The sequence below is a fragment of the Solanum stenotomum genome, chromosome 11 (assembly GCF_019186545.1).
Source record: "Solanum stenotomum isolate F172 chromosome 11, ASM1918654v1, whole genome shotgun sequence".
Classification (NCBI taxonomy): domain Eukaryota; kingdom Viridiplantae; phylum Streptophyta; class Magnoliopsida; order Solanales; family Solanaceae; genus Solanum; species Solanum stenotomum.
In genome coordinates, this window is record NC_064292.1 from 11,360,783 (window position 1) to 11,387,009 (window position 26,227).

The 26,227-nt window shown below is 35.9% G+C and overlaps 1 protein-coding gene across 3 annotated transcripts in view; it reads left to right on the plus strand.

The window, feature by feature from the left end:
- The window catches only part of LOC125843642 (exocyst complex component SEC3A-like), a 33,595-nt gene extending 8,436 nt beyond the window's left edge, over positions 1-25,159 (plus strand). The window contains exons 6-25 of one of the 3 annotated variants that reach the window (XM_049522794.1): positions 470-618; positions 3,024-3,141; positions 3,539-3,643; positions 12,706-12,807; positions 12,892-13,029; positions 13,595-13,723; positions 13,811-13,891; positions 13,972-14,046; positions 19,559-19,732; positions 19,846-19,987; positions 20,064-20,128; positions 21,079-21,249; positions 21,334-21,413; positions 22,252-22,333; positions 22,681-22,778; positions 22,860-22,968; positions 23,088-23,156; positions 24,585-24,650; positions 24,722-24,814; positions 24,897-25,158. In XM_049522794.1, coding sequence (XP_049378751.1) covers positions 470-618; positions 3,024-3,141; positions 3,539-3,643; positions 12,706-12,807; positions 12,892-13,029; positions 13,595-13,723; positions 13,811-13,891; positions 13,972-14,046; positions 19,559-19,732; positions 19,846-19,987; positions 20,064-20,128; positions 21,079-21,249; positions 21,334-21,413; positions 22,252-22,333; positions 22,681-22,778; positions 22,860-22,968; positions 23,088-23,156; positions 24,585-24,650; positions 24,722-24,814; positions 24,897-25,007 — 2,157 coding nt within the window. In that variant the 3' untranslated portion in view covers positions 25,008-25,158. Of the gene's footprint in view, positions 1-469; positions 619-3,023; positions 3,142-3,538; positions 3,644-12,705; positions 12,808-12,891; positions 13,030-13,594; positions 13,724-13,810; positions 13,892-13,971; positions 14,047-19,558; positions 19,733-19,845; positions 19,988-20,063; positions 20,129-21,078; positions 21,250-21,333; positions 21,414-22,251; positions 22,334-22,680; positions 22,779-22,859; positions 22,969-23,087; positions 23,157-24,584; positions 24,651-24,721; positions 24,815-24,896 lie in introns of all 3 variants that reach the window. The other 2 variants (XM_049522795.1, XM_049522796.1) reach the window with 2 other exon arrangements.
- Positions 25,160-26,227: the final 1,068 nt, after the last annotated feature.

Here is a 26,227-nt window from a genome sequence, read left to right on the forward strand (position 1 = left end):
CTACATTAATCCCTCTTATCTCCTATATATAGAAAGCAATTGACACCATCATTACACAAATATTTAGAGCTATTACATAGATATGTACAACTATTTAGAGTCTATCCAACACGCTAACAGTTTTACATGTAAGAAGCTCTCTATTAATCTTGCTTAAGGATCCAGAGTCGTTTATGAATGTTCTCTTATAAATATGCAGTTGGAAACACTCTACTGGTTAAGGAAGGAAACTAGTGGTAAAACAAATAGTCATTCATTATTATAAATGAAGTGTTGTCACTTGTTTCTCTAGTTAGAATGTCTTTGCAGGTCATATGCACATTCACTATTTAATTGAACATAAACACTTACCTTTTTTTTAACATTAGAAATAGTTATTCATTGCAATGAATTACATGATATGTTTGTAAACAGGAACTAAAATAAAAGCGATTGCTTGATGCATTTTATGTAATTCTAATTTATATAGGAAAATACTCCAGCAATTACCAAGCAACAGGCTAATCCTCAAGATGGGCCGGTCACTGCTGTAGCAGAAGAAGGTGAGATGACAGTTACTGTTGAAAGAGAACTGGTATCTCAAGCAGAGGAAGAGGACATGGAGGCTCTGTTAGGCACGTATGTAACCTCTTTCCCACTTCTCTTGACATTGCATTGTGCTGATTTTTGCTCGAAATCTAAACTTCTTATGTGTGCTTTACTTAAGTTGACCTCTTGCCACGACTTTATCATGTCATGGAGGGAGCTGGCAAGCTAAGTTGTTCAGACTCTCCAACATTGTTGCCACACCCGTGTCGGATCCTCCAAAAATATACTACTTTTGGAGGATCTGACACGCAACTGTCGACATCTTTGAAGATTCTGAGCAACATAGCTGGCTAGTATTCTCACTTCTTTTTTCTTTAAAAAAGCACTTATTCTCATGCATCATAGAATTAGGGTCTGTAGGTAGGAGTGTTACCTACTTCAAAAGACAGATTCCTTGCTTTTAGATGAGTAGATTTACAAAACATACAGTTTTAAGTGGAATAATGATTGAAACGTGTCTTGAAGTACTCTGAATAAAAATAACTCTCTACCTTGTTTTGTGTCTAGTGCCCTCCAGTCTCTTTTGTGCTTTATTCCTAATGGTGTACAAGCAGCGATCCTATGTCTAATCACTTTATTAATTGCTAGATTTAAAGTTTATGATAGGTTCAGTTTTGTCTTGAAATAATTAGGAAACAATTCCTGAAGAGCAGAGACGAGTACAAACAACTGAAGTTTTGGTTACAAAGTGTGCATATGACTATGAATGCAAGACTTCAGAGTTGTAAAATTAGTGTGTAATCTTGTGGTTACAATTGGTCTGTCTATGTTAACTTCTTGCTGAATTAACAAATGAACATAGTAATTCAAATGCCAGTACAATTTCTGAATTTTGTGTCTACAGCGAACCTACAGTTTGGTTGTTCTAACCTGCAAGCTGCTTTACTGCTGAGCTTATCTTGCATCAGTCAAGCTAGTTGCTGATAGAAATTACCTCGCAATGCCTTGAACTCTCCATGCTATGGAGAATTGAAGAATCATCTACTTTTATATATTTAAAAGGGAAAAGGGTTTGATATATTCTTCAACTTTGTCATTTATAGCTGATATATCCCTCCCTATAAAATCGGCACATATATACCCCTTATGTTACACAAATGACTCACATATACCCTTTTTCTGAAGTGAAAAAAAAATCAATTTTAAATTTATTTTTTAATTTTTTTTATAAAAAAATAATATTCATCGAAGGGGGTATATTTGATCCTTCTCACACATATATTTTTTGGCTTCTTGGATTCAACGACTAATTTATATTTATTATTTTGATGGTCAAATTTATTTTTTCACTAACTTTCTCATATAAGTCCCAATTTTTTTTTATGGATATAAAAAATAAATTACAACTTATTCGAAAAAATTGGTTTCAAATTTTTTTTTTCATACTTTTTTCTCCTTTTTCATTCGCACTTATTTCTTTCTATTTCTCATATTTTTATACTAAAAAGTAAAAGAAAAAAATAAAATAAGACTAAGAAATTCAAATAATGATACCCAAAGAAGTAAAAAAAAATCATGTGTGAAAAGGATCATATATCATGGTTTTTTTTAAAATTTTAAAAAAATCAAAAAAATAAATATAACATAAAAGTTTCACTCTGTTAAATAAAAGGGTGTATGTGAGCCACTTATGTAACAGTTGGGGTATATGTGATCCATTTTTATAATGGTAGGGGTATATGTGAGTCACTTTTGTAATGAGTGAGATATCAACTTTAAATGACAAAGTTGAGGGGTATATCAAACCCTTTTCCCTATTTAAAATACCTCTTCATCTATTATATGTTTACAAGACCATATACTTCAAGTGTAGTTAGGCTTTTTTGCAACCTTGATTAGTCATCTAATGTTGAGTTTGATATTACACAATAGGGGTTTAAAGAATCAATTAAAATATTCTAAATAACCGTGTTGGCTATCATTGTTTTCTTAGTTGGAGAATCTAAGTTGTTGTAGACATCACTATTAGCAGACACTTGTTTGGTAAGGAGGGAAATGTTTTCTTGAAAAATAAGTGGGTTTCTTTCTTAATTTGTAATGTTTGGTAGGTCAGCAAAAGAAATATTATCTCAAGAGTATTTATATGTTATCTGGCAACACACTATGGGGGTGGGATGTGGTGGGGAGTAGAGGCTTTGGGGTGGCAGGGATTGGGATGGTTAAGGAGAGGGAAGGGGGTGGGTGGAGTAGAGATAATGAACCATATTTTTAAGGAACTTGTTTTTCTAGAGAAAATATTTTGACCAACCAAACATGGGAAAATTGGAAAACATTTTCTGGAATGTTTTCTTTCATGCCAAACACACCCTGTACTGTGTTCTCCCTGATCTAAAGTTTCCTACTAAGTTGTGTTGCTGTTTTTTTATCGACAACCCTTTGTTTCACCCTTGCACTAGTTTGGTTGATTTCCTGATTCTGGTTTTCAAATTCAACAGTTATGTAATGGGTATTGGTGAAGCTGAGGCATTCTCTGAGCGGTTGAAGCGAGAGCTTCAAGCTTTGGAAGCTGCTAATGTGCATGCCATTTTGGAGAATGAGCCATTAATAGATGAGGTGACCCATTTATTTTTGTGAAGAGTTCTTATTGCTTTGATGCTAGTGGCAGAGAAGAGTTTGGTTTCTATTTCAGGAGTTGCTACAGTTTTCCTCTTTATGACAATTGATAACCTTATACTTTTATAAGACTTTCGGCTCGTTCTTTATGAACTTCTTCTCTGCCAAGAGCAATAGCAGGCAAAATTTGTCTTGTTCTCTGTTCCTTAGATTCAACTTACTACCATTTCCCCGATATGTATGCTCTCACACTTGATTATGTGTAACATTTATATCTTGCCTTGGGTAAGATGAGGTGACCATTCCATATTTTGCCTTTGGTAAGATGAGGCGACCATTCCATTTTTTAAATAAAGATAAATGTATGCTTCTTTGCCTAAATTTTTGGTCCTACCAGGTCTTGCATGGGCTTGAATCGGCCACCAACTGTGTTGAAGATATGGATGAATGGTTGGGCATCTTTAATGTAAAACTTAGACACATGAGAGAAGACATTGAATCAGTAAGAATTTCTGCATGGCGCTTCTGTTTATTTTATTTTATTTTATTTTTAGTTTTATTTTTATTTTTTATTTTTTTTGGCGCTTCTATTTAATCTTACCAGAAATGTTTATTTTTCTTTTCCTAGTTAATTGATTCATATATTTAATTGGCAAATCACTTGAATGTGAAACTTAACTTTGAATCATAGTTCTTTCCCTTCTTTGTGAATCCACCACAAAAATTTGCTTGTAGTTCCTTTCAAGAATTCATGGATTTTAACACTGTAGTAACTAATTAATCAAAAAGGAATATGAATCCCTTCTTGATTCAAAAACCATAAATTACTTATCCTAAATCTAAGTAACTTATTATGCTAAAAAGTTACTTCAGTAACTGAAAAAGAATTTCAACACTCCTCCTTTGCTTTAATTATTGCAATTTAAAATATGCTCCTCCTCAATTTCTACTTTGGCAATAGATGCTGAATTATTTTCATTGTTTTTGAACTTGCGAATTTTCTTCTTTTAATTTTTTGCTTAAAAACATTCTCAATAATCTTGTCTTGTTTATAAGCTCTTTTGAAAGTGCTTTTTTTTTTGGTACAATGATAGACTTGCAAGGAGTTGTTGCAAAAATTTTTCTTCCATCACGACATCCCATATAACATAGGTTTCAAAATATGATTTCATTCTCACCAGTCAAATTTGCTAGTTTTCATCGGTGAAAATTTTTGGGGCATTAAAAGAGAGATTGTTGCTTGCCATAGTTGAAAAGTGGGTTAAAAATTGATATTGGTTAATGCAATTAAATGGAAGATCTTATCTTATTCCAGTAGGTGAACAGTGAATAAATACAATACATAATGTGCTAACTAAGGAAAGAAATACGTGTCGATGCCAAAAATTTAAAACCCAATCAATTTAGCCAGACACACACCGTTACGTGCCGGTGTGTGATGAACAAAAGAACTATATGAGGGGTGCGTGACAACCACTCTCTTCACAATCAGATGCCGGTGAAGACTGGTTTGGCCGGAAAATATACTCCGCCTCCTTCTGTGGTGGTGATAGTAGACTGACCACTTTAAATCAGTGGAATAGAAATCTAAACTTCTTCCGTAACACACCCAAAATGACACGAACCTATAGGCTCCGATACCATGTAATTGAATGGAAGATCTTATCGTATTCCATTAGGTGAACAGTGAATAAATACAATACATAAGGTGCTAACTATGGAAAGAAATTAAGAGTGATTCCTATAGATCTGCAGTGATCCCTATAAATCTGCTGCCTATATATAGCTATGTATATTACTAAGATTAAGTCTACATACATTCTATAATAGTTAAAAATATATGCGTGTTGAAAATAAGCACGTGTTGAAAATGCGATGAAGAAGGTAAAATTAAATTTCTATAAGACAAAAAAGCTCTCAGACACGACTCTCATTGCAATTTTAAATTTTCCTGTCTTTCTATCTCCCCTTCCTCTCTGGTGGTACTTTTGACCACTGGAACTCCTCTTCCCCACTACTTCCTTTCTCTCAGAACTCTCTATCGCGAATGATGGATAACACCATCTACTTCGCAGTAGGGTTTAAATCCTTTGACATTGAAAAATTATCAGGGACTACTAGCAAATGGTATGAATGGACGGAAAGAAGCAAGAACTCGATTGTAAGAACCTCCTTCAACATGAAGGCGATGGAGTGCATAGTGAAAACACTGAAGGAGGTATCCAGGACAAGAGGAAACACTGTTAGGTGATGGAAGAAAACAGAGCCTCTAGCAGAGATCTTTTGTGCCCGTAATTTCGACAAATATGGTAGGTACATAAGCCTTATAATTGGAAGAGGGGGAAGGAGATCCGTCATCATTATCCCAGAGGCAACATTCAATGCTGGGTAGACAGGGATTGTAGGAAAAACGGAAAGGTTCATTAACAGCCATAGGACGAAGAACAACCTAGAGGAACATAGGCTAACAGACAACAAAATTCCTTATGCAGAAATGCTCAGGAGCTCTAAATGGGGGAACATAGAAGGTATAGAAGCTTATAAAGGGGTTGAAGTGAAAGATGAAGGAATCATTAGCATTGAAGGCTCGTTACTAAATCAAAACGAGGTTTTAAAAAGGAGTCTGGTAGGTGAATTTAATGCCACAACTACCCTAACTGAAGTGAGAAGATGGGCTAATAACCTTTGGAAGCTGGCTCATGGACTTATGTCTATGAGATGGGAGAGGTCTCTTTCTTTTCGAATTCTCTTCCAAAGCTACAACAGATCAAGTGATGGAGGGTGACTGGAATTACATGAAAATTTCTATCAGACTCCAATGGTTGAACCCTAAGGAATGAATGATATAGGAGAAGAAGGAAATCGAGGCGACTTGGGTCCAAATAATTGGTCTTCCTCTCCACCTGTGGACCCAAAGGGTGTTCAAAGCCATTGGCAATTTTTATGGGGGGGTTGATGAAACAGAGGAAACCAACCTAGGGAATCATCTCAAATGGGCAAGAATTAAGATCCAAGGTGATGGTCACAATATTTTGAAAGAGGTGATGGTTGAAAGTTATGGGATGATCTTCAAAATGCAGGTCTAGGCTGAAACTCCGGTGAGGTATTCCACGGGAAAAGAAAAATCCCCCATCGTCTTTACCCAAAAGTTCTTTCAAAGTAACACGATGGGTAAGGAGAGGTACGATGATACCTATAGAAGTCAAAATAAGGGAGGTAGGCCAGACCTATGTGCCAAGTCACATGTTGAGACAAGTGGGGATCATTCAAAATTAAATGAAGGGGGCTAGTTAGAGTCCATTCAAAATTTAAATTGGGCCTAAAGTTTTTATCAAGTTAAAGCTCAAGCCCTACAACTTTTACATCAAATATGACCAAAAAGAAAAAAAGCATGATGCACGCGACCTCTTTTAAAGATTTTGAAGCCGTAAAAAACTTAGCTATTTAGTTCCTTGAAATTGTTGAGTCATGAGAGATAGAAACTGAGATGAAGGAGATAACAAAAGTAGGGAAGAACCACCTTCTGAAGAAGTTTCACACATGCAGCAGTGCGATACGACACAAACAACTGAAAATAAATCGCAGAATCTGAATCAGACTGAGAAGGATGGAACAGACATACAAGTACAACAGATTTTTGAGGCAGAACCAGTGGCAATTCAGAACTCAGCAGATCTTGAAACAGTTGAAACAGAGGCATCAAGCTGGGTGAATTCCCACATTCTAGATTCAAGCAATACTTATGGAGTAGCTTTTGAGGGTTTCAAATCTAAAACTTTGTCGCTCCTCGTGAGAATTGACGAGAGAAAAGTTGCACTGGACAACAAGGAGATGAGGAAAGCAAATGTGACACCTTAGAGTAGAGGCATAGGCAAAAATGAGTTGAAAAACTTACGGTCAAGCCTGAACAAGGAGGTAGAAGGGGTAAGAAGAAGGGGGAAGACTCTCAGCTTAACATATAGATGAAGATCAAAATTCTGTCAGGGAACATGAGAGGTCTTACCAACTCGACTAATAAAGCTCTTGTTAAGACGTGTTTAAACAAATAGTAAGCATATGTAATCTGCCTTCAGGAAACAAGAATTAATAATAGTGTAGAGGAAGTGGCATATCAACTGTGGTCGTCTAGATGGATGCAATGTGGATTTATAGAAGCGGATGGAAGCAAAGGGGGTATACTAATTATGTGGGACAACAAAGTGTGGAAGGGATCAAAGGTTGAGGAAGGCAACTTCTCGATCACTTCTAGATTCGAGTCAGTTCTTAACTCTTTTTGCTGGTTCTTTATTGGAAGAAGTAGAAGCTATGAAGTCAATATGTGATGATCACTTGGTTACGAGGGGNGGGGGGGGGGGGGGGGGGGGGGGGGGGGGGGGGGGGGGGGATTTTGTTTAGACATATGGTAGAGAGAAGTGGATGCAACAGACTCACTAACATAATGCTTGAATTCTCCAGTTGGATAGAGGAGCTAGAACTTAAAGATCCAACTTCGATGGGTAGGAGTTACACTTGTTTTAGGGGGATTAATCACCAAACTGCTGCTAGGTTGGACAGTTTTTTGTATTCTATGGAATGGGAGGAGAACTTCAAAAGCATCAGACTGAGAATTCTTCCAAGAGTAGCTTCTGATCAATGTCCTATAATTCTTGAATGTGAACACTGGGAACAGAGACAACCTTATTTCAAATTCGAAAATTGGTGGCTCAAGGTGGAGGGATTTAAGGATATGGTACAGGACTGGTGAAGTAGCTTTGTTGTTGATGCGTGCCTTGATTACAAATTAGGGGCCAAGCTCAAAATGCCAAAGAAAAAGCTAAAAGAATGGACTAAGAAGACTTTTTGCTTGCCTAGCCAACAGGAAAAACAATTTCCTAGAGGAACTTTTTGAGCTTGACAAAATTCAAGAGGATAGGCCTTTTTTTTTTGTGGATGAAGTGACAATAAGGGTTACAATACTAGTGGAGCTAGAAGTTCTGGCTAAAGAAGAAGAAGCTAACTAGAGGCAAAAGTCTAGAACCCTTTGGCTGAAGCAAGGAGATAAAAACACTAGATTTTTCCGAAGAATGCCTACAATTCATAGGAGATACAATACTATCGACAAAATCATGGTAAGAGGTGAGGAGGTACAGGAACCCAAAGAAATCAAAGAGGCAATAATAGAGTTCTTTTCCAATTTGTACTCGCAATCTGAACTATGGAGACCTTTTAACCTAGAAGGATGTCTTACAATCTGTGTGGAAGAAAATGAGTGGCTCCAAAGACCATTTAAAGAGACAGAGGTGCTATAGATCATCAAGCAGTGTGATGGAGATAAGGCACCTGGACCTCACGGATTTACTAAGGCTTTCTTCAAAATATGCTGGATATCCTAAAAGAGGGGCTGATGCAGACCATTCAAAATTTCCATCAATGGAGTGTTTTAGAGAAGTCCTTCAATGCCACTTTCATAGCATTAATTCCAAAGAAGCCTGGCGCAATGGAGTTGAAAGATTCAGACCAATCAATTTAATAGGAGGGGTATACAAAATCATATCTAAATTGATAAGTGGATGACAAAGATGGTAACTACACCATATGGATGTGGTATCTGGAGATCAATAAGAAATCTTTAGCCTTTGTTTCTTTCTAGAATCAGATTCTAGGTGGGTAATGGAATGAAGGTGTCATTTTGGGAGGACAGATGGATAGCCCAAAGAACCCTGAAACCAATTATTCCCAGACTTATATACACTAAGCCTTCAACAAAATGCAACTGTGGCTGAAATGTGGACAGGACAGGGATGGAACTTACATCTTAGGAGGAATCTAAATGATTGGGAGATGGGGAACATAGTGGCCTTCCATGATACAATGGCACAATTTAGCAATCTGACTAAGGAAGAAGACAAGGTTGTGTGGAAGATTGGTAGCAAAGGGGTTTTCAGTGTCAAGTCAGCTTACAAAGACCTTAATCTATCAAATTCAAATGATAGGCTGGAGCTATGTCCATGGCGGATGATATGGAGACCTAAAATCCCATACAAAGTAAACTGTTTCACATGGTTACTAGCAAAGGAAGCAGTGCTGACACAAGAGAATATAAAGAAGAGGAAGTTCCAACTATGCTCAAGATGCTATTTGTGTGAGGAACATGCAGAGACAATCAACCATCTCTTTTTGCATTGCAAATGGACAGATCAATTATGGAGAATATTCAGTAGCCTTAGAAAGATCACTTGGGTGAAACCAAGAAACATAGTACAACTCCTAAATTGTTGGATCAATATTGGCAATACTACAATTAAGGAGGAGAGATGGAGGATTGTCCCAGCTTGTATATGGTAGACAGTGTGGAAAGAAAGGAATCAAAGATGTTTTGAGGGCAAGAAGAACAATGTGTAGAATTTCAAAATGAATTGTATAACTCTTTATTATTTTTGGTGTTAACAGAAAGTCTTAGTACAGGCAGAAGAACTTTTTGATGTTTTAGACTAGTTGTGACAAAAAGCACAGATAGAGTCAGTCTAGTTTGTAATACTTTTGGAAGGGGGGCTACTTTGATGTAGTATACCTGTGGATAAATAGACGAAAAAGTTACCATTATCAAAAAAAAAAAAAAACAATAGGTAGATTGGTGGATGAACACCAAATGACATTTTTGAAAGGAAGACAAATAATGGATGCAGCTTTGTTGGCCAATGAGTTGGTAAATTCTAAAGTAAAACAAAAGAAATTAGGCATCTTGTGCAAGCTAGACATTGAGAAGGCCTATGACCATGTTAATTGGAATTTCCTCCTAAAAATTCTAAAGGAAATGAGATTTGGCAACTGGTATAAAATTTTGCATTTCAAGTATCAAAATCTCTCTCATTATCAATGAGAATACCGAGGGTTTCTTCTAGTCACATAGAGGTCTTAAACAAGGAGATCCTATGTCCCCATTTCTATTCCTACTTGCAATGAGAGGGCTGAATCATATGCTTAAGATAGCAAAAACTAATGGTTGGATAAAAGATTTCAGTGCTCAATCAGGCAGGGAAAACCAATTGGAAATTACTCATCTGGTTTATGCAGATGATGCCCTCATATTCTGTGAAGCAGAGGTGTTGTAGATTAGACATCTAAGGGTAATTCTAACTATTTTTGAAGGTATTTCTGGTCTTCATGTCTACTTTTCCCTATCAATTAGGTTGAGAATTTCCAATGCTTAGCACAAAACTTGGGCTTCCACATTGGATCACTACCAACTAAATACTTGGGTATGCCATAGGTGCTAAAAATAAAGAGTTGGAGGTATGGAGTGAGGTGCTACAAAGATGTGAATTTTTTTTATCAAGGTGGAAGAGTAAGTATTTATCCCTCGGCAGACTTACACTTACTAAAGCAGTGCTTGATGGTCTTCCTACATACATTGTCAAGAATTCCTACATCAGAAAAAGGATGGGAATTTGGTCTCCTTATATGGACTTGGACAATCCTCCCTTCATAAGCTAGCTTTTGAGGTTGAGTTAAGCCCAAGATCCATCTTTACATGGTATCAGAGCCAGGCTCATCCTAATTTCTTTGTTCATCGATGTTGGGCCCCCATATTATATAGTCCACGCTCCAGTTAACGAGGTCTGGGCGTGCGGGGGAGTGTTAAGAATTCCCACATCGGAAAAGGGATGGGAATTTGGTCTCATTATATGGACTTGGACAATCCTCCCTTCATAAGCTAGCTTTGAGGTTGAGTTAGGCCCAAGATCCATCTTTACATACATGATGAGCCTATTTCCTATTCCTAAAAGCATATAAAAAAGAATCAATATATTGAGAAGATCCTTCCTATGGAAAGGGAATAAGCAGAAGAGAGGCTAAATTCTACAATATGGTGAAATGGGATATTCTTACCCTTAGCAGAGAACAAGGGGGTCTTGGACTGAGGAACCTCAGCAAACAGAACAATTGTCTCCTACAAAAGTGGTTATGGAGATTCTGCACAGAAGATGGGGCCTTATGGAGAAGGTACATAGCAGGAAAGTATGGCTTACTTAGCTACTAGATAGCTGAAGAAGTCATGAGCACATTTGGTTGTAGTGTCTGGAAAAGAATCAGGAGACTTTGGCCTTACTTTATCAACAACATCTCCATTGGTGGTGGTAATGGTCTGAAAAATGCTTTCTGAAATGAAGTTTGGGTAGGGGAGAACAGCTTGAGAAACTTATTCCCCCAATTATACTCTTTGAGCTTGCAGAAAAATGATACTATCTCTCAGGTGTGGAGCCAACAAGGATGCAACCTACTCTTCAGGAGAGCAATAAATGGCTGGGAAATCAGACAAGTAGCAAGCCTTCTGGGAACATTAAACACTTGCCCTGGTATTTCTATGAGCCCAGAGAAGCCAATCTGGAAATTACATAGCAAAGGCCACTTCATAGTCAAGTCATGTTACTGGAATATCGATTCCAATCAGATAGCAACAGACACAGGGCCTTGGAAGGAAATCTTGGAAGCTAGAAGTCCACCAAAGGTGACTTGTTTCTCATGGCTAGTGTGCAGGAAAGCCCGCCTCACACATGAGGCACTGCAGAAAAGAGGATGGCAGGTATGTTCTAGATGTTTTTTGTGTGAGTGGAAAACATAAGTCAATAGTCATTTGTTTATGCATTGCAACACTGCCACAAGCCTATGGAACAATTTCTTGTGCATTTTTGGAGTTAGCTCGGTGATGCCCAAGACAACCCTGGAGTTGATGAATCAATGGTCAGGAATTGGCAACAGAGAGAGATATGAAGATTGGTGGAAGACAATATGAGCTTGTATATGGTGGACCTTATGGAGAGAAAGGAATGATAGGTGCTTTGAAGATCAGAGAGTCAACATACTGAAGATTAGGATGAAGTGTATATGCCTGCTATTTTTTTGGTGTAAACAAGAGTTCGTAGGGGAGGCAGTAGATTTGGTAGATATCATAGGAAACTTGTAAATGTACCCAAATGGGGGTGTGCCCACCACTCTGTGGGTTGTAAGTTTCTAATTCATCATTCATTGAATGATGAATTTTATGTGTGAATACAAAGTTTACCCTTATCTAAAAAAGAAAAGAAAATGCATTGAAAATAGCCTCGACGGGTTAAAAATGGGTTGAAAATAGCTCTTTCTAAGAACTCACATATTCCATAAGATCAGTGAGACTATATACCACTGTTGGCACTTTTTGAAAAGATGGTACAACAAAAAAGGGCTGAAACTTTCAATAATTTTTAAGCATAGGAGGGCTTTAAATAGCCAATTTGAAAATATAATCAACAGAAAATCTGCATAACAAAAATTCAAAATGCTAAATAATCTCAACAACTAAAACAACCTAATAGAAATTTAAAATTCAAATTCATCCTAAATCTAACTAACTTATTATGCTAAAAACTTGCTGCAGTAACTGAAAGCAAATTTCAACAGCTTTAGACCACATTCAGAAGTCTTCCTTTTTTTCTTAGACTTTGTGCCAAGTCAAACGGTACAACATAATTGGGATGGAGGAAGTAAGTACTATTTGAATGTAGACCTCTTTTGCTAATGCTATACTGGTTCTTTCACAATATGCAGATAGAAACCCGCAACAACAAGCTGGAAATGCAGTCAGTAAACAACAAGGCATTGATTGAGGAACTTGATAGGCTTCTTGAAAGACTACGTATCCCTTCTGAGGTGTTTCTCTATCTTTCTTGGAGCTAGGTCGTGGTGACACCTAATAAATTAATTTTCTTCACATATTCATTCTTGGTTTTGTAGTATGCAGCGTGTTTAACAAGTGGTTCATTTGAAGAGGCAAGAATGCCTCAGAACATTGAGGCATGTGAGTGGCTAACTAATGCTCTACATGGTCTTGAATCACCTAAATTGGATCCTAGCTACTCAAACATGAGAGCTGTATGTTCACTTGCTTATTCGTTTCTGTCCTTTTCTTTTTGCTTCATTTTTGTTATTGTGCTTCAGCATATAAAGTATACATTTAAGGTTAATGTAGCTATGCATGCATATGTTAAATTAAGTACAAATTTGCCCATTCAGGACTTGGATGACTGGTTCCTATGAAGTGATTTGAGTAAATAAATTGTTTTGAATTATTGGGAAATCCACAGTTGGACCTGGCCTGGTATAAGAATGATTGAGTTATTGCAAAATACATGGTCATAGCGTCTAGATAGTACTGGATTCAAGTTCCTGCAAGTTTTTTATGGGCCAATGTTCTATACTGAAACTGGACAAGAAAAAGTAGAAATCAAACTGTCCTATCTTTAAATTTTTTGCTTGTTTACTGAATGAAGTGAAACCAAGTTGTCCTGTCTTTGCTATTCTAGCACTCGTCGGATAGGCGTTGCCGCATTGGGCCATCTCTGCATTTGAACACAGAAAGTTACTTATATCAAAATTAATACATTACTTGTAAAAGATGCAGCAACTTTTAGCTGTGAAATCCCTGAATCTCTTACAGGTGAAAGAAAAACGAGCAGAAGTTGACAAGTTGAAAACGACGTTTGTTCGAAGAGCATCTGAATTCTTGAGAAACTATTTTTCCAGTTTGGTGGATTTTATGATGAGTGATAAGAGTTATTTTTCTCAGGTATGTAGATCAGTTTTACTTGAACTAATTGTCATGAGTTTTCCAAAAATAGTTATTTGAAGACTGCTGATAATATAAATTAAACAGCGTGGGCAATTGAAAAGGCCTGACCATGCTGATCTCCGATACAAGTGCAGGACATATGCTCGTCTGTTGCAGCATTTGAAGGTCAGATTGATTCAACTTGTCAAATTTTAGCATTGTTTAATACTTCCTTGTGTCTTTCTCTCAATCCTTTGCATTTGCAGAGTCTTGACAAGAATTGCTTGGGCCCTTTAAGAAAAGCTTATTGTACCTCCCTCAACTTACTTTTGCGCCGGGAGGTCAGAAAGCTATTATCTTTATTAATTTGTCTTTTAATTCTCGTATTGTGCTTTTATTTCTTCTTTTGCTTCTTTCTGTTGAGTAGGTTACTTAAATGCCTATTAAGTTCACTGGCCGTTATTTGCACTTTTAAGCTGGTAGACATCTGTTTTCTTCATCTCCAAACTCTCAAAGGCATGTATCACCTGTTTGTCTATAGCAGCTTTCCCATCAAAGAATTGCTGGTTGAACCTTCTTTTAAAATGAATTTGTCTACTTTAAGAAGCACATTTTGTTGGGCCGTTTAGCTGGCCAAATCATTAAGATCATTGCAGTAGCATCTCAGAAAGAATTCAGAGAGCAAGCTGTTCTGTTGGAACAATAACAAGCTGTAGAGAAAGGGTATCTGTGGAGACACACAGAGAGAGGAAAGGCAACAAAGGTGTTAAAGTGGAGTAGCAGCATTGGAAAGAAGAAGAATGGAAAACAGATGTAAGGGAATTGAGAAATTATAGAAAGAAGAACAAGGGTACCACAACATTGTCAGTTCAAAGACATTCCTTCATGATCTAGGAGTGTGAGAGTCCTTTTCAAGAGCAAGAGTTCTTTGCTGCCAAGCAACTTGTAGTTCAAGTGTAAATAAATTTGGTAATGCCTTTTATGCTAGAAATTCGCTGAAGGAACTAAAGATAATTGGACCACATAACTCTTACTATCAAAAGTGATTGAGTAAATTCCTGAAACTTACTCCATGTAGGGTGCTGAAATCAAGGCTTAGCATAGGGTTAATTGTCTAGTGAAACCTAAAGCAAAGATTTGCATTTTATTTGATTCATGCATAGGAATAAGACTTTATAGTGTGCTCTAAAACCTTCTTTCACTTTTAGCTCGAACCTCTGTAGGAGTAAATCTTAATTCACATATGAAAAAGGTTTTCTCATATTTTCCCTGTTCTAGGACCATTACAAGTTGTATCTGTTAGAATATGAATAAGTATATACAATCCTATTTAGAATAGGAATCCTAGTTGGAAAAGGAGTCCAATGTAGTATCTACGAATAGGGTCTCAGTGTAAAATGTAGACACAACAATTCAATCATATTCTTCTCTAATATCTCTCACATGGTATCAGAGCCATGGTGAGAAAATTAAATCAGCCGTCACTGTGCAATTTTTCGGTGACCTAAATTGTTGTCCGAATAAAAATTTTCTGCCTGTGTTTTTCAAAAACAATTTTTTAAGCAATTTCTTTTTTCCGGTGGGATCACCTCTAAATTCCGAGGCTGACCATATACATTTTTTCATGATTCTGGCCAATTTTCTGGCGATCAGATCCTTTCAAATTCACAATATGTCGTTCGGGATTGATATTTTTGGCTCCAAAAATATAGGAAGTTCAAGTGCTATGTTGAATTGTAAATATCTAAGTATGATCAGATATGATTTTGTAGGATTTAAATTGATCTTATAAAATCATATCTAATATGCTATTGAATAGGTTAGGATATTGGATCAATAAAATCACCCCTTGATTCTCAAATCTGCCAGAAATCAAGGGATTTGATTGCTAGTTAGTTTAGTTTTCTATACTATAAATTTGTATCTCTATGGGTAGCAAATGTAAATGGAAAAAGGTGGTTTGTGAGTTTCATAGATGATCACACTAGACTAACTTGGGTGTACTTATTGAAAGACAAAAGTGAAGTAAAACATATGTTTGAGGCTTTTTATGTTATGGTTGAGATGCAATTTCATGAGAAGATTCAAATATTTCGGAGTGATAATGGGAGAGTATTTTAATGACCATCTAGGCAATTTTTTCACTTCCAAGGGAATAGTGCACCAAAGTTCATGTCCTAATACACCCCAACAAAATGGAGTAGCTGAGAGAAAAAATAGGCATCTTATGAAGGTAACTAGAGCCTTAATATTCACAAGTGGAGTCCCTAAATTTCTTTGGGGAGAAGCTCTTTTGACATCCACTTATCTTATTAATAGGATGCCTTCCCGTGTTCTAGATTTTAAAACCCCTGTTAGTATGTTCAAGACATACTTCCCTACTTCTAGATTGACCACTGATCTACATTTGAGAATCTTTGGATGTAGTGTATTTGTTCATGTTCATGTTCATGATCATAATAGGAGTAAACTTGATCCACGTGCTAAAAAAAGTATTTTTGTTGGCTATGCCCCTAGTCAAAAGGGATACAAGTGTTATGACCCAAATACTAGAAAGGTTATTGTCACAATGGATGTCACCTTTTTTGAATCTCAATTATTATTTGGAACTAATCTTCAGGGGGAGAAACACAGTGAAGATTCAATGGATAGTAAGGATTCTCGCGACCTCACATGCGAGAAACAAAAGGATCTACCTTTTATGATAGATACGGGAAATAGTACTTTTGGTAGTAACAACCTTGATAAGGTAAGAGATCCCAACTTATATAATGAAAATAAGGAAACTGAGACAGTAGAGTCTTTTCATGATGCAATTAATGACAAGGACATGGAACAAACAAAGGAATTGCAGGTTTACATGAGAAGAAACTGGAATCAAGAAAAAGAGATTAAGGATGCCCATCAGAACCAAAAGTCCACTCCGCAAGATCTTACTGATATACAAGGTAATTCTCCAGAATCTAATTCTGATTTTCTCCTTGTTATTTTAGACCTTGATCTTCCAATTGCCAAACGTAAAGGAGTAAGAAAAGTCACAAACCATCCCATGTCAAATTTTGTGTCATATAGAAACTTGTCTCCTTCCTATACAACTTTTCTTTCTCAATTATCTGGAATGGAGATACCGAGAAATGTGCAAGATACTTTGAATGTCTCCAGTGGAAAGAGGCAATTCTAGAGGAGATGAATGCTCTTAAGAGAAATGAAACCCTGGGAAATGATGGAACTATCACGTGAAAAGAAAATAGTGGGTTGCAAGTGGGTGTTTACCATCAAATTTAAATTAGATGGGTCCTTGGAGAGGTATAAGGCACGTTTGGTAGCAAAAGGGTTCACTCAAACCTATGGAATTGACTATCTTGAGACATTCGCTCCAGTTGCCAAGTTGAATTCAATCAGGGTTCTTTTGACCATTGATGTTAATCTTGATTGGCCCCTTCAACAACTAAATGTGAAGAATGCATTCTTGAATGGAAAACTCGAAGAAAAAGTCTACATGGATCCTCCTCCGGGTTTTGAAGATATGGAACTAGAGTGTGTAAGCTAAAGAAATCTCTCTACGGGCTCAAACAATCTCCAGGAGCTTGGTTTGAGAGATTTACTCAGTTTGTAAAACAAGGGTACACTCAAGGGCAAGCAGATCACACCATGTTCATTTGATGCTCTCTTGAGGGAAAGTGTATGTTGACGATATTATACTTACAGGAGATGACTTGCCCGAAATGAAGAATTTAAAGACACAGTTGGCGTCGGAATTCGAGATCAAAGATTTAGGACATTTGAAATATTTTCTTGGCATGAAAGTAGCAAGATCAAAAGAAGGCATTATGGTGTCACAAAGGAAGTATGTACTAGATCTTTTGAAAGAGACAGGCATGAGTAGTTGTTGTCCAGCTGAAACACCTATTGTTTCGAATATAAAATTTGGAAACAAAGAAGGAAATTCAGTTGACCAAAGTCAATATCAGAGACTAGTGGGGAAGTTGATCTACTTATCACACACTCGACCTGATATAGCTTTTGCTGTAAGCTTAGTGTGTCAATTTATGCACTCTCCGAAAGAAGAGCACCAAGAAGCGGTCTACATGATTCTTAGATATCTGAAAAGTTCACTAGGGAAAGGATTATTTTTCAGAAAAGGTCAAGATAGAGGCATTAAAAGCTTTACAGATGCAGATTGGGCAGGTTCTACTTTTGATAGGAGCTCTACATCAGGATATTGTACTTTTATCTGGAGAAATCTCGTGACTTGGAGGAGTAAAAAGCAGAATGTAGTAGCTCGAGCAGTGCTGAAGCTGAATACCGATCTATGGCCCATGGGATCTGTGAAATGATTTGGCTCAAGAAGATGATGGAAGAACTAAAAAAGTTGTTTGTGTTACCAATGAAGTTGTACTGTGACAACAAAGCCGCCATAAGTATTGCTCACAATCCTCTTCAACATGACAAAACAAAGCATGTTGAAGTGGACATGTACTTCATAAAAGAGAAGATTGAAGAAGGAAACGTGTGCATGCCTTTCGTAAAATACAGGATTTGATGCATAATGCCGATAAAACAAAGAGTGATAAATTACAGTGTTGAACTTCCCAAACCAAACTTGCAGACCGTTTCAGACCATAGAATGACTTACACAATTGACATACAAGGCTTCTAAACTCCTCCTGAGCAACAAAATTAGGTGGTTGCTCTATATAGACTTCTTCACAATGCAACTGTCGCCAGAAAGTGCTCAAAATCTAGTATAAAGTATATGGATAGTGTTGAAATCAATAGATGAGTCGATATTAAACAAGAAAGTCACCAAAAAATTGGCTGAAACATGTTCATACACCGGAGTATTAGATTTGATGGCTAAAAGTTGTCACAATCTAAGAAATAAAATTATATGGGTAGGGTCGAAATGATGGCATGACCCTACTAGAAAATAGAAATTACATAGGAAAGTTCGAATTGATGGCACGACCCTATTGAAAAAGAGAAATAATATGGGTAGGGTCGGAATGATGGTACGACCCTACTGAAAAAGAGAAATTATATGGGTAGGGTTAGAATGGTGGCACAACCCTACGCAAATCAGATTTGAGGAGTCACCGGAAAGACGAATGGAACTATGCAAATCAAATGTGATGAGTAACTGAAAAAGACACACGATGCTATGCGACTCAGATATGAGAAAGTAGTTCATAAAAATCGACAGTACTACGCAAATTAAATATGAAACGTAGACCGGAGAGATGCACGGTGCTACACAAATCAGATATGCAAAAAAAGGTAGTCACCAGAAGATGACACAATGCTACACAAAGTAAATATGAAAAAGTAGTTATCGGAAGGATGACACGGTGCTATGCTAATCATATATGAAAAAGTAGTCATCGGAAAGATGGCACGGTGCTACACAAATTAGATATAAGAACATAGTCATCGAAAATATGGCATGGTGCTACATAAATTAAATATGAAAAAGTAGACTAAAAAGATACACGGTGACCCTACTTTTGCTAACATAATCATTGACCAGATGGGCAGCATATACTAGTAATAGCCACCCGCTAGCTATGGAAGCTCTTTGATTTTCTACCAAGATCGTAGAAACTCTGATACCAAGTGAGAAATATTGGAAAAAGCTATCATTGAATTGTTGTCTCTACATTATTACTGACTATATTTATGGACACTACAATAGACTCCTTTTCTAACTAGGACACTACAATACAATCCTATTCTAATTAGGACACTATTTACTATTCCTATTACTATTACTATTACTAGTCATATTCTAAGTACTATTCCTATTACACTACCTATTACTATTCTAACAATGCTTATGTTTGCTATTCTTTCCAGGCTCGTGAGTTTGCAAATGAGCTTCGTTCCAGTACAAAGGCATCCAAAAATCCTATTGTGTGGTTTGAAGGTTTGACAGGTTTGAATCAGAGCGTGAATAATGCAGACACGTCTGCAGCCTCTGAGGCATATGCTAAAATGCTCACAATATTTATCCCACTCCTTGTCGATGAGGTTTTCTTCTAGTTTCTTTTTTTTTCCTGGTATATATGCGTATGAATGTCTATGTTGCTTTCTCAACCCAAAGTGTATCATCAGTTTTTTTTTTCTAAATTTCCAAATCCCAGAGTTCTTTCTTTGCACACTTTATGTGCTTTGAAGTTCCAACACTGCTTCCACCAGAAGGTGTTGCCAATGGAAACAAAGCTGGAGATGATAAGAATGATGATTTAGGCATCATGGATATAGATGAGAATGACAATAAATCTGGTAATTTTTCCTGGTTTCTGCTCTTGCCTTGTCCTGCTTGGAATTTATCAAGGACCACCATCTTGCTATTTTGCAGGACAGAATTCTGCAGATCTAGAGGCACTAAATGAATCACTACATGATTTGCTTGATGGAATCCAAGTAATGTTACAGTTTTCCCTTACAATAGTCTTGTTTTCTAATAACAAAAGTTTTTGTTAAGTGCCGATTATTCTTTCTCGTTTGATTTTTCCTGTTTGGTGCAAAGAGGACATTCCTTAGTGCATAATTTTTTGATTTTTGAGACGCTTAATGTACACTTTATCCGATTCTTTGTATACTCAAACATCAGTGCTATTGAAACAGAAAAGAGATGACACAATAGGTCAGGTTAATAGAGTGAGGAAGACCTCTCAAGTTTCACTTAATATGGATGCTGAAAACAAGACTACATCAGAGTCTTGTCTGTGTTTAGTTCATTTATTATTCATTGGATATGCATTCTATGATATCTGTATCTTCAAATCACTGTGGTGTTGATAATTTATCTGGTGGACTATAGCTTATGTTACTATCAATTCCATGCTACTACCTTAGTTGTCCTGTAGAATTTGAAAATTATTTTTGTAAATAGGAACAAGAATATCTATTTTGCTTCATCAAGCAGACTGCTTGACATTTTTTTTCTTTTCTTGTGTCAATGCCTTTGTACCTGATCTTAGCAGATGGACTTTGGACCTCTATGTTGTACCACTGCTTCCTTATGTGCCACAGAGAAGCAGGCCCTTGAGTAAACCAAGTCCGCTGATCTTTTTGTTGCATTGTTTAATATAATTTTTTGTCCTTATCATGAGGAATTAGCACTGGACTATTTTGTCAAGTTTTATATGTTCTTTTGGTACTCATTTTTTTTCAGCCCCCTCTCTCATTTTCTCATACATTGTGGTTTGGAATTTATGATTGCCACAATAGCGTGGTTCTTTTTCATGGGCATAGTTGTTGATTGGATTGTCGTTTCACTTAACTAAAGATCTTTCATATTTTTCTGACGAAACAAAACTATAAAAAGAATATCACTGATAATATTATCTTTACCTGTTTATGTGCTTCAGGAAGACTTCTTTGCTGTGGTGGATTGGGCAGGCAAAATTGATCCTATGTGCTGCATATCAATGCATGGAATCACAGAGCGTTATATTCCTGATCAGAAGGCTGAAACAGCAGGATTTGTGCGTATCTTGCTTGATGACTTGGAATCAAGAATTTCAATGCAGTTCAGCCGTGTGAGCTACTGTATCCCTCATAGCCATCTATATATTGCAGTTCAAAAGGGATGAAATTTTCTCAGTTTTCCCTAAACTTTGCAGTTTGTGGAGGAGACATGCCATCAAATTGAAAGAAATGAGCGAAATGTTAGACAGTTGGGAGTTTTATCATTCATACCGAGGTAAACTGAGTTTCATGTTATGTTTTTTGTATACTTCCATAGTTCTTTGGATTAGATTTACTGTCATAATGGTTCAAATTATGTTTGTATTTAGATAGAGTTGGAAGTGCATAGTTATTGTTAATGGAAGTAAGTCGAGATTGTCAAATTAAACTTCAGCCGCTAAACTAAGAGCTTTCTACTTTTATCTGTCCTCCCATTTCGAGTGTAATCTAATTAGTGCAACAGGTTTAGATATGCTAGTATGCTACATTATAACCCTTTTCCCGTATTTACTTCATTGGGAGATTAGTCTCACTATGAATGGTATATTGTGAAAGTTCTTTCATGAGGATATTATTTCTTCCCCTCCCCAGTATGGAAATGAAAAGTTGATCGATTTTCTACGGCTCTTTTATGTATACACGCAAATAGTTCCTCCAAATTTGAATGAAAGTTTGCCTGCCTGTGTTATTTCTATTATTTTCTGCTGATTTCTCTTTATCACATAGGAGCAAGAGTATACCATTTTATTTTTTATGTCCCCCAATTGAATAGTGCCTGAAATTTTCCTTAGTATTTATGAAATGTGGGTTTCTGCCTTGTCGCTGTTACCTCTTTGTTACAGTTGATTAGCTTCATTATTGCTTTTATGCTGTGAGCTTATTATAGGTCTGAGCCTTGTAAAATCCCTTCAACGACTCTTTGAATAACCTTATTTACAACTACAGGCAGTAAGCCTTTCAGTAATTCAGCCTCAAAATCAGAATTTGTACTTATTTTGTCTCAGAATGCTTTCAAGTATTTATTTCGGCCTAACTTGTCAATCATTTCATTGGGAGTATGATTTTTCATCTAGATTTGCCACCCTTGCAACCCGTATGGAGCAGTACATTCAAGGACAATCAAGGGATTTGGTTGATCAGGCATACACAAAGTTTGTGAGTGCTTCTGTCTTGCACTTGTTTTCTTAATGCATTACAATGACCATTAAGCTGTGATATGAACAGTTGAAAATGTTAGAATGACATAATATGTGTTACTGGTTCTCTTGTTTTACCATTTTTTTCCTGATGGGAGTATTGTGATAGGTAATGCAGTGACTTATACTGTTTAAATATCCAATAATAGAAAATAAAAGTAAGCTGAGTGTGAATTGGGAAATACTTGCAGAACTCTTTTTTCTTTCAAGGTGCAGTGAGTTTAATTTCTTAATTTGTGGTGGTTAGTTATATTTGTTCCCTTATGTATGTTGTATTTTGTGGCTCGATTGTTAATTATTTGGCAGGTCACTATAATGTTTGTTACTTTGGACAAAATTGCTCAAACCGACCTGAAATATCAAGATATCATGCTTTTAGAAAACTATGCATCATTTCAAAATAGGTATTGTTCACTTTTGGGTTCAGAAATATATTTATTGTACCCCAAAATCTGGTTCTAGTGCTGATTGAAACAGTTGTGCAGTCTATATGACCTGGCTAATGTCGTGCCAACCTTAGCAAAATTCTATCACCAAGCAAGTGAATCTTATGAACAGGCTTGCACACGCCACATCAACACAATTATCTACTATGTAAGTTATCCTATTTCATGCTTCATGGTTGTGTAATATTTCCTTACTATGCTTTTGCAGTGTTATTACTTTATTTACTCTCTCTGATGAGATACCTTAGAACCTGTGCTTTCTCCCAGCAATTTGAGCGACTCTTTCAATTTGCTAGAAGAATCGAGGATTTGATGTACACGATTACACCAGAAGAGGTTAGTTCCTTTTTCTTTTGAACTCCTCAGGCTATTGATATTTGCAGACTGCCCATCACTTCAGAGTATCTTAATTTGCCTTGTACGAGGATGGTGTCTTGACAATGCTCTGATACTAGATAACTTGCTAATTTGTGCCAGTACACGATTTCTATCAAAATTAAGGAAAATTGTGTAGTGTTAAATCTTTATTTGATTAATTTTACTTCTGTTGAACTTCTCCGTACAGCAACTGAAAGAATATATGACCAAAATAAAACTCTGGATTGAAAATATTATTTTTGCTTGGACATTTGAACATTTGTGATGAATTGCATGTGAGAAATGATGCAACCACATTCATTATCGGTTTAAAATTCCATGTCTTCTTTTTTGGTCTTTTTCTCTCTATTCCATTTTGGTGGGAAGACAGGTTGAACCTTGTAGTTCAATGGTTCTTTTTAATTGTGTCATGCAATTCTCTCTTACTAACTTTGAAGCTGGATGCAACTGGTGTTTCAGAACAATCTCTATTATTTGAATTTGATATAAAACGACTGATGTCCTACTATTTAAAATATCTCTGTTACAATTGCTTAAAATAAAAACTACCGAAAAGACGAAAAACTTGGATCAGATAAGAACAAGTGACTGGCCTTAACTGGTAATTCTAGTCGTCTATCAGTACTAATCGAATGAAAAAAATGGCTATATCTATCATTTGATTGATGTGAAAGTTCAGTTCAAGCACAGAAGGAATAAATGGCGAAGGTATATATGAGTGCCTTAATGACAGTACAGAGGATACTCAGTATATCTTATAGAAGATGATCTGATGCCAAATGTTCCAGTTAGACTTGTTCCTTGTTTAAGGTTTTGAGTTCCGCTGCCGCCTGTCTTGGGAGTACATATAGGCTTGAAGTAATGACCAATAAACAACGTTTATGATTTTTACCATTACTTTAGCCTCTTTGGCTCGATGTTGCATCCTTTTTGTTCCTTAGTTGTGCATCAAACTTTTAGGTTAAACCCAATTGACTATGTCTTGGCCTTTTAGGACATCTGGTTGTCAGTATTGAGGTAAATAATCCAGGTATACAAATCAGTATTGATTTGTATAAAGTTTGGTTGCTATTTTAGTTTCGTATAAATAATACCAGTATAGTTTGGCTGCTATTTGTATTGAGTTATAAGAATTCAATAGCCCTACAAAAGTCCAAGGATATTATTGTAAACAAAATTTTGTACAGTTTTACACCAAACACAAGTTTAAGTTATACATTATATATCGAATATTTAATACAATGAACGAACCACTAAATAAAAAATAATTCCCACCTCCCTAATCCTTGCATTACTAGTTTCAAGACTAGAATACCTTGTTTGTTAACCAAACATCCCTATATTTCGTTATCATCTTGTGCTAATGAAGTGTGGCATCTTTGTTAGATTCCATTCCAGATTGGATTGTCAAAAGCGGATCTTAGGAAGGTGGTGAAATACAGTTTATCTGGGGTAAGTCAAGTCAATGAATTGATGTACTGGATTTGGGTTTGTTTGTTAAAGAGTGATAAATTTTGGTTTAACAGGTGGATAAGTCGATCAGCACGATGTATAAGAGATTGCAGAAGAACTTAGCGTCGGAGGAATTGTTGCCTTCTCTATGGGATAAATGCAAGGTATATTGGTCTAATTTTTTCGTGTTGCTGCATCTGTGAGCACCATTGTAGTATTTGTGTTGATTTTATGATAAATTTGCAGAAGGAGTTCCTGGAGAAGTATGAGAGTTTTGTCCAGCTTATAAATAAGGTTTACCCGACGGAGAGCATCCCTTCCATCTCAGAAATGCGGGGGCTTTTGGCATCCATGTAAACAAGGCAGAAGCTCGCTCTAGTTTTGATTCTTTTTCTTCGCATAATATTCTTTTTTCATCATCATTTCTCTTTCATTAACTCAGGATTCATCTTTTCAGCTATTTGGGATTAAAAAACATATTCGGATGCTTTCAAATAAGAGTAATTAGTTTACAAAAAATATTCTCATGTTTTATTTTACATTAAATAAAAAGAATAGCCAAAATTATTATCATACTCTTAAGCAAATAAATTATCCTTTTCATTATTTCCAAACTATTTTCAAAAGAAATATAAAGTAATGAAGAATTCCATTAAATATCTAAAACAAGTATCAACAATTTAACAAACTATTAATTCAAAATAAATGTTATAATTACAGTTTCATTTAATTCTAATTTGTAAAAAATACTTTGACATTCGCCTCTCTCTTGAATATCGCTCGCCACTCTCTTTGGCCTCTCACTTTATACAAAAACAAATGTATAGATTGTATTTGTGTTTGTATAAATCGAGAGAGAAATGTATTTACAAATACATATACATATTTCTACGTCCTATACACTTATAACTATACAAATATAAATATTCCTCTGCTCAATTTTCTTTTGCCTTTCTCTTTTTCGCTTTATACAAACACAAATTATACAAAATACAATGTATAATTTGTGTTTGTATAAAGCGAAAAGAGATTTGATATACAAATACAATTGTTTTAACTCGATTCAATTTAATCCGAATTCAAATTTTATGCAGATATACAAAAATAAAGAACATATAAATATACAAACGCAATTTTCATATACACAAACACCTAATTTATACAAATCGCCGCGATTTATACAAATCAGATGCCTGCGATTTTATATAGTCAGATACTGCCTGCAATTTTATATAAATTTGATGCTTCATAGCAATATAGTTTTCTATGGAGTGCAAATAGACAAATTATAGCTATAAAACACTAATATGATTTTTATGTTTGCTAAACCTAAAATATACTCTTCATTCAATATACACTAAAATGATTTCTTTATAGTGGGCTTTGTGTTTTAGAAAGGAATTTTTACTTGAATAATATATTTTATTTCATTAATTATCATTTTAATGTTATTTTATATTTATTATTTATGACACAACTTTAGCTTTAATAGTCATTAGATATTCGATATCATCGAGTACATATATACTGTAGTGACATCAAGAAAGAAAAAGTCACTTCAGTGAAAAAACTACTAA